This window comes from Epinephelus lanceolatus, chromosome 12 (genome assembly GCF_041903045.1).
Source record: "Epinephelus lanceolatus isolate andai-2023 chromosome 12, ASM4190304v1, whole genome shotgun sequence".
Taxonomy (NCBI): domain Eukaryota; kingdom Metazoa; phylum Chordata; class Actinopteri; order Perciformes; family Serranidae; genus Epinephelus; species Epinephelus lanceolatus.
Window position 1 is genome coordinate 5,444,587 of NC_135745.1, and position 8,345 is coordinate 5,452,931.

Below are 8,345 nucleotides of genomic sequence, written 5' to 3' on the forward strand. Positions count from 1 at the left end.
TGGGCTGAAGAGTATTTTTCACTAACAGCAACCCTGACCTTATTCAAACTTCAGTCTGTGGCTTTAAATGTTCAAGTAGGCTAATAAGAAATGTCCGCTGCAACCTGAACGCATCATAAACTGACTGGGTGGATTGGATTACTCTGCGTCTCCAGGGAATTCCGGGAACCTCACATGACACCAACTCTCCGCCTTTATTGGTCTGAGGCACGTGTCTGAGAGACCCGTAGTACAACGTCATCACAGCCTCCCGCAGCCAATCAGAAATGAGAACCAAAATCCGTAGTGAAAGTATTTGAGCGGCGTCTTTATCAGGGCACTTTAGTTCTGCTGGAAGCATCAATAATTGTGTGCAGGGACCCGGAAAAAATTAAATAGTCTATAGTTTTTCCAACTCGTTTTTATTTTTAGATAAAAACATTTAATCGCCCAATGCAGCCATGAGGAGGAGGCTTTGACCAGAAACTTAAGCATGATTTTTCTTTGTCAAATTCAGAAGAGGCGCGTTTTCACAGCAGAAACAATAAACTATTCCACCAGAAAAGGAATTAGTGAAGCTCGTCAACGGTTTTCTTTTTCCAGTAAAAAAATATAGTAATTAGTTAATAAGAAGGCGAACAGGACAACACGAAATTGGAATAATTTGTTTGTAGAAGGGCGAAGAGACAGAGGTGCTGAGGGTGATCAGGCTTCATCATTATGGAAGAAAATGCTCGTCGAGATCCAGAGCGCCCAGAGGACTCCGGCGAGGAGTCCAACCGGGCCATCCTGCCTCTCCTCCAGGCACCTAACAACCAGCAGTCCCACAGGATCACCAACTTTTACATCGACAACATTTTAAGACCGGACTTCGGCCGAAAGAGGAAGGACAGGACTTTGGTCCGGGAGGGAGACAGTCTGGGAGTAATTATACGAAGAGAGGAGCTGACAGGGAGAAAGTCCTCCAAAACTGGCAACCCGCAGCAGGGTGGAGCAGGAGGCGACGAGGAGAAGGAGGAGGACACGGGAGCATCCGACGACCAGAATCCGGACACTGAGGCCAGGAGACCTGACCTGATAGCCGGTGATGTGGCTGTGAAGGGCCGGGGGGGCGGCGGGGACAGCTGCAGCAGCCCCCAGGCCAGCTCGGCCCCTGCGTCCAAATCGATGCTGTGGCCGGCGTGGGTTTATTGTACCCGCTACTCAGACCGCCCGTCATCAGGTTGGTGGAGAAATATCGCTCGGCCACTTTTCGTTAACTGAAAGAAAGAAAATTAATAAATAAATAAACAAAGGCCGATTATGGTAGGCTATTTAATATCATATAGGCAGTTAACAAAATTTGAAAAAGTCTAAATTACAGAAAACAGCTCCTCTTCTTCCAGAAAGAGTAAACAGCTCTGACTGCATCATTTTTAAGTTGAAAAGCTGTTGAGGTTAATTCTTTAAAGAGGTTGACATTTTATTCTCTGAGCTGAGCGACCCCCAACCCTACTTAATAGACATATCACTTGCAACAATTGACAAACCCGTTATTACGCCATCATATCTAATATTATCTTCATTATTTCACAATTCCAGTATTTAAAAAATGATAGTAGCACTCGTGGAGCAGGCAAAACATATTTTACTTAAAATAAACTACTTTACACACGAATTAGAAAGTATTTGGACTTGTTTTGGATGGAATTCGATCCGGATTTTGGCGTTGAAATAACAATAAAGCGGACAAGACGACACTGTATCGACGAAAACTGTCGTGGAAATTAAGTTAAAATGAAATGCGGTTCGAAAGTGATGTTAGAAATGTGAAGAAGTGAAGTAAAACCAAGTTTAACGCCATTGTTCCTCAGTCTTCTTTGTTGATATTCCATTAGCATATTTTTTGACAATGGGGGGGTCCAAAAAGTGAGGGCCGTGTGTCCCAAAAGACAAGATTCCATGTCAAATCCTCAACACAACTTCAAAGCCTTTTCACTCGTCAACCAAATATCAATAATAAATTTTGACATGTTTATGTTGTGAACATGCTATGAAATTATTCGATTTTAGCCATTTTGCATTTCAGACGACCAAAAACCTTTTTCTTCTAATGCGCATCGCTCTGTGTGAACTGCACTGCTTTATTCCAGCATTTAAATAAGCACGGTCCTGTTATTATAAATAAAGTGAAAGGTTTGCTCTAGGCTGGGGTTAGTTTACCAGTGGACGCATGGTGCACTTGGACTTTCCCTTTGTGGTGATTTAGAAACGCGTTCAACTGTTAAAAAATGTTGCTGAAAACAAACTAGCAGCCAAGAGGGGGGGGGGAGACCTCGCGATGTACCGAAGGAGCGTTTGGAAGAGCTCAAAACGAGGCGAGAACAGTCCGAAATGTTGTATTTATTGTTGTATGGGCACACACAAAAAAGTTTCCATCGAGGTCCAGGCTCGAATTTATGATAATGACCACAAAGGCCTTCAAAGAGGTCAGGGAGGCTGCAGCTTTCCCCACCATTATTAGGCATCTTAAACCAACCATAACTCTGTAGAAATGAGTCGATGCTTCAATTACGATTCTACAAAATGCTAGAATGTGTAAAGAAAGCGCATTGTTGTCAAACTTTAGTTTAACGGGCTTATAAACACCTCATACTGTCTATAGACTAACTATTGGATGGCACAATTGATTTAGGCCTGCTATGTTTTTATACTTTCCGCACCAAAGCGGAAATATCTTTTTCCATTCGTTCTCCATTATCTGCCATTTGACTTCTTCATCATAGAAAGCTCCGAATATTATAATGCAAACAAAGGGCTTATCACTCTTTTTTGGGAAAACTAGTTTTTAAAAATGGAGTTCCTATGGTAACAGGGAGGGAAAGAGGCGCCTAACTCCCCATCCTCCATCATATCCTAACCCCACCCCCATCTGCACCCTCCACCCTCCTCCTCCTGTTCTCATTGAAGTCTGCTGCAGCAGAGAGGACATGCAGCCATGCAGCCTGATGGGCTGCTGCTCTCAACTCTACTGCAGAATAGTTTTCATATCATTCCTAGTTTAACAGATGTGGTTGGAATTAACAATTTTCTTTTTTCTTTTTCTTTTTCCTAGTGTATCTCAGAATATTTCATCTCTGACTGGCATCTCTTCTTTCAATTATTTAACCCTTACAGGTGCAACAAAAATGATCATAAAAGATAGCATGACATAGACAACTCATTTTGATTAAAGAAAAGTCACTCGGAAGCCATTTAACTCGTGAGATTGGTTGATCATTTTACTGTAATCATAATCAAGGAATTCTTGTCTACAACAATGATTTAAATCTGTACACATTACTTAACTTTGTTATTTAGTAATTCCTCCCAAACGTCCTCTATTTATTCAGCCATTACGACTCAAAGATCACCATTAATATTTCAATAAACGGCAATATATATTTAATGCTACATTCAAACTGCTAATGTCAGTGGTGGAAAGTAAATTTGCTCAAGTATGCCTACTGCAGGCTATTTCAGTTCCATTTTGAGGTACTTTTACTTAACTTGAGTATCTGTATTACCTATATTCTATAGGCCTACTTCACTTCCGCTACAGTGTGAATGAAAACATACTTTTTTATTTGACAGGTTTATTTACTTTATAGATTCAGAATATTAAACAAAATAAAGGCTAAATTAACTAACAAACTGTGATGTATAATTCAAAAGCCACCCCGCAATAAAGTAGATAAAATCAATTCCAACTTTACCAGCTGCAACATTAATGTGATAAACAGGTCGCAGCAATGATGCAATATATCTGATTATGAAATGAGCCATTCTGTATAATAAGTAGCTTTTAGTTTTGGTACTTTATTTGATGCAAACACTTTTGTACGTCAGTAATATTTTGAATGCAGTACTTTGACGTGTAACAGAGTATTTTTACACTGTGGTATTACTATTGTTACGTAGTAAAGACCTGCGTACTTCCAACACTGGCTTTACATGTACAGCATGTTTAGGTCCCCTAAGGGGCTTTTATAACACCACGCAGGCCTTTAGCTGACAGAGAAAAATATAACACTACTAAATGATGTCCTAGTTGATAACTAAAATCTTCTTATATGATGCACAATGAGATCAGATGTTGTTTGCGGAATGTGTGTCCACTAACTGAAGATCCTGACGCATTAAAACGTTTGAAACTTAGCTCATTTTGGCACAAACGTGAATAGACACTTTCTGTTAATATGTTTTTATATGCAGTATCCACTGTTATTATAGCCTCCCTGTGATTTTAAGATATGAGAAAGCTCAAAGGTACTGACCCTAACTACTGGGTGTCTTTTTGTTATTACCCTTACCCCCCATCCCCACCCAAGGGCCCAGATCCCGCAAACCAAAGAAGGCAGCGACCCCGAGTAAAGAGGACAAGCGGCCCCGGACGGCTTTCACTGCGGAGCAACTCCACCGGTTAAAAACTGAGTTCCAGAACAACCGGTACCTGACCGAGCAGCGGAGGCAGAGCCTGGCCCGGGATCTTGGCCTAAACGAGTCTCAGATCAAAATATGGTTTCAGAACAAACGGGCCAAAATCAAGAAAGCCACCGGGAATAAAAACGCTCTGGCGCTGCATCTGATGGCGCAGGGACTGTACAACCATGCCGCGTCCAAGGATGCCAAGTCGGACAGCGAGTAGAGGACAAACGGGGACAGGCGGGGGGGAGGGGGGATCCTGAAACATGCAATAAAATCACTTCAGTACCAGCATTCATATTTAAAACTCAACCAGAGACGATATTGTGACATTTTGTTTGTCTTTAGAGTGTGTGTGCGCGTGCGTGAGTGTGTGGCTACGTGTGCCCAGGGCTGTAGTTATGACGATGTCCGATCCAAGTCAAAAATGGTGCTGCGTTCAGGCCACAGCCAGAAATCAGAATTTTAGCAGGTATGTTATAAGCTACAAACCGTAGGCCTATCAGATGTCCAGTGAAACCAGCTGTGGATGCTTTGAACTGTTAACCTTACTGTTACCTATGCAACATCTAATGTAAGCTATCTTTAGGCTGCAGCAATGACTTGGGTCCGCTCTGTTAAGGAGGCCTGAAGAACTCATAAGCTATGTGGTCACATTTCAAAATTGGGAAAAGACTCTTTAGGCTAAATTGTGCCGGTAAAATCATGTATTATTCGTTAGCTAAAATTGTAGGCCTATTAGCTACTGGCAGCTGAAGCAATAAAGTTAGGCTAATTTCAGACACCAGGGATAAAACCCATGTTTTCATATAGGTTTTCATTGCTAATAAAACGACTATTTTGATATTTTTCAACATTATAATTAATGTTACTTGGATCATAGTTGTAACACTGTACCCCGCCATTTTTAATGATCTCAGAAAGCTCCAAATGTCAGCCAACGGAAGTTTCCAAGTTTCCTACTTGAGTTGTAGCTTTTCACCTTTAAAGAAACATCCAGAACATCCATATTCTGACATGTTAGCACTGTCAGGTCTAGTGCCATGGTCAAAACGAGGTTCAAAGCGGTGGACACTAGCAATTAATTATGGTCAAATACAGACAATTAGGCTAAGTGTGGACGAAACTTTAGCTTACTATTTACAGAGTTTACAAAGTGTCACCGTGATGTTAGAGCTCCAGCAGTAGGCTACCTGCCTGCCTACTGGAATTCTGCTCTCCGACATTTAATTTCGACTCATTAAGACAAAAGGCTTCAGAATGGGCACAACGTGATGTTAAACTTTAAACTGTATGGCAGGGGTAAAGGTCACCTAATGGTCCAAACACAGGAAACATACCCCATACCGGGGAAAGTGAGTCAACACTATCCAATAGGAGCTGAGAACAGGACGAGCTCGAGGAGATGACAGTAGGGTGGACAGCCGTCACGCGCACTACAGCCCTGTGTCCCGTTAGGCTCAACTGTTGTGTCTGAGGAACTTTATTGATTATGAAAACTATATGCTGAAATCCAAAGATTTTTCGTGCTGCATTCTGGGAACTGTGAATTGAGAAAATAGCCTACTTTGTGTGTTTCTGTTTTTGTTTTGTTCTTTCTGACTTTAATGGCTGTTTTCTGCTCTCTTCTTATTTTTTCTTGCGGTGTTCCCCTCTGTCGGCGTACTGTAGTGAATGTTTACCTGCAGGTCTGGTTGTTTTGGTGTCAGAGTAGCCTTCTATAGCCTTTTATGGGCGCCAAAATTTGGAAATTTGGGAATGTAACGACACATTTTATGTCTGGAATTAAAGGTCTGCTTTCTAGAAGCTGTCTGGTGAACATTGTTTAATAACCAAATTTATTTCCACAAAAGAACTGGCAAAAACCCCACACGCCACTGAACACACCAGCCCTTTCCATTTGAATTTATCTTATATTAGTACTGAAAGAAAAACATCAAACTTTTTTTTTTAATTTCCTATAAATTTGAAAAGATGTCTATAAAAAGAACCTATTTATCCCCGATTTTTTTTTTTTTTACATTATGTCCCACAGCCAGCTGTCATCAGCAAGGGACATTCTTTCCATTTATCTCCAACCGTCTGCCGACTTTGGCACCGCACCCTCCGGCCAAACCATGGACCTATAGTACAGGCTATCTACGAATGTTCAAGAACATAGGCACGGTTATATTTGTTGTTAACAAAGACCAGTATATTCTTATTTATAATACAATGAGCATCTATAGTTATGTGGAAACGGGGCTCTGGAGTGTTTACATAACTTATTTTCCTGTAATAACTTTTCTGTTTGAATGCACCATCTGACAGGCCTTCTGCCGGGTCTGATTAATGTGGACCCAAACCAAATCGTGGTCTTATGATGCTGTGAATGTTTCTTTTTATTTTCTAGACTGTGTTACAGGAGTTTTGCTTGCATTCAATTACAAACCTGGACAAGCTTCTGCCTTAAAAGTTAAGTAAATACAACCTAAAAATATTTACAGAAAGAGCAGCTGTTTTCTACGATGGGATTTTGACATCAGGATTTTTAAAGATGAATAACGGACACATTTACTTGTTTTTTCCCCGCTCAGCTGAAGTTCTCCTTTATATGATCCTACATGTAAATAATTTATATCATTATGGTGTGATGGTAAATAAAATACAACAATGCAAATGTATATTTTCAAGAGCTCATTTTATTATACGAACTGAAACAAGCCTGGAAAAATAGAGGGGGAAAAGAAAGAAAAAAAAGAAAGAAATCACATGGTCCAAATATGTAGTAGGCTATTTTGCTGTGAAGCTGATTTTGTTTTATTGAAATATCTTGATGATGATTAGCATAACAATGAGAGGACCACAGACACAACATCGAGGACGCTTCTAGTCTGCACAGCTAGTAGGATATCAATATTGCATCTCTAATGTTGTTTCGTTGTGCTGTAGCCACTGGTCACAAAACCACCTGTGTATTTGAGCTTTTACTGCAAAACGCTTTTTTTAATGACACCACAAAAGGCCGTTTGACAGAGAGTTAAAATCAACTGCATGTACTGCATCATTTCTGTCTAAACAGCACGTGGCCAGTAGCCTACAGAACAAATGATGCACAAAATCATGGCAATTGATCAGAATTCTTACTTTAACTACTTTGGTGCAACTTTAAAGTTTCTGCAGAATATTACAGTACGATTTAAACGTTTCTTACAAAGTGTAGCTCAGATTAAAATATATATAGTCCAATGTAATATCATTTACAGTATATATTGTTGCCCCACGTGTCAAATAGCCTACACACACACACACACACACACACACATATATGTATGTATGTATGTATTTTTAAAAAAAAAAAAAAGAAAAGAAAAAAGCCCCACATCAGAATAATATGCATCATATTTTCAGGGGAGCTGACGGACTGCATGCTTCTTTGTGTTTTAAGAACATTTCTAGGTTTAGAAAAAGCATTTAAAAACCTTCTACATTGTATCAGAAGCATACTTTCTACCTTCATATTTTGGAGATACAAGTTTTCCACATGACATACCAGTTAGGCCACAGTTTTCAACCTTGGGGCCGGGAGCCCATATAGGGTCGCTGGATAAGTTGACGAGGTCACAGGGAGATTTATATCACTCATATATGAATATTTGATTTATATTCTTTAAAAAAAGAAAACAAAAGTGACATGTTTGAATGAATCTGGAGCCCACAACATTTTCTTGAAAACAGAAATGATGCCATTGACTCTCTCTGAGCAATGACTGCTGGTCTGATTGTGGGACCCCAAAATGTGGTCAACATTCTAGAAAAAAAATAAAAAAAATAATTTTCATAGTGTCAAACTGGTGTAAGACATGAAGAGGTGGATTACACTTATGTAGAGCATACGTTCATTTATACATTCTGGGGAAAAAAGTTTTTACTGCCTTTTCCTC

General features: G+C 40.0%; 1 protein-coding gene across 1 annotated transcript; it reads left to right on the forward strand.

The window, feature by feature from the left end:
* Positions 1–325: 325 nt before the first annotated feature.
* Positions 326–6,228, forward strand: LOC117272440 (homeobox protein engrailed-2b-like). The gene is made up of 2 exons (XM_033651372.2): positions 326–1,201; positions 4,329–6,228. Exons 1-2 carry the CDS (start codon positions 700–702, stop codon positions 4,643–4,645), a joined length of 819 nt encoding a protein of 272 aa, XP_033507263.1. The 5' UTR covers positions 326–699; the 3' UTR covers positions 4,646–6,228.
* The last annotated feature ends 2,117 nt before the right edge of the window (positions 6,229–8,345 follow it).

What these genes read in the sequence shown, in the direction of transcription:
- LOC117272440 (XM_033651372.2), top strand. Translation starts at nt 700, where the DNA reads ATGGAAGAAAATGCTCGTCGAGATCCAGAGCGCCCAGAGGACTCCGGC. An exon ending in CTCAGACCGCCCGTCATCAG is followed by an intron (nt 1,202 to 4,328) that starts GTTGGTGGAGAA and finishes TCCCCACCCAAG; the next exon opens with GGCCCAGATCCCGCAAACCA.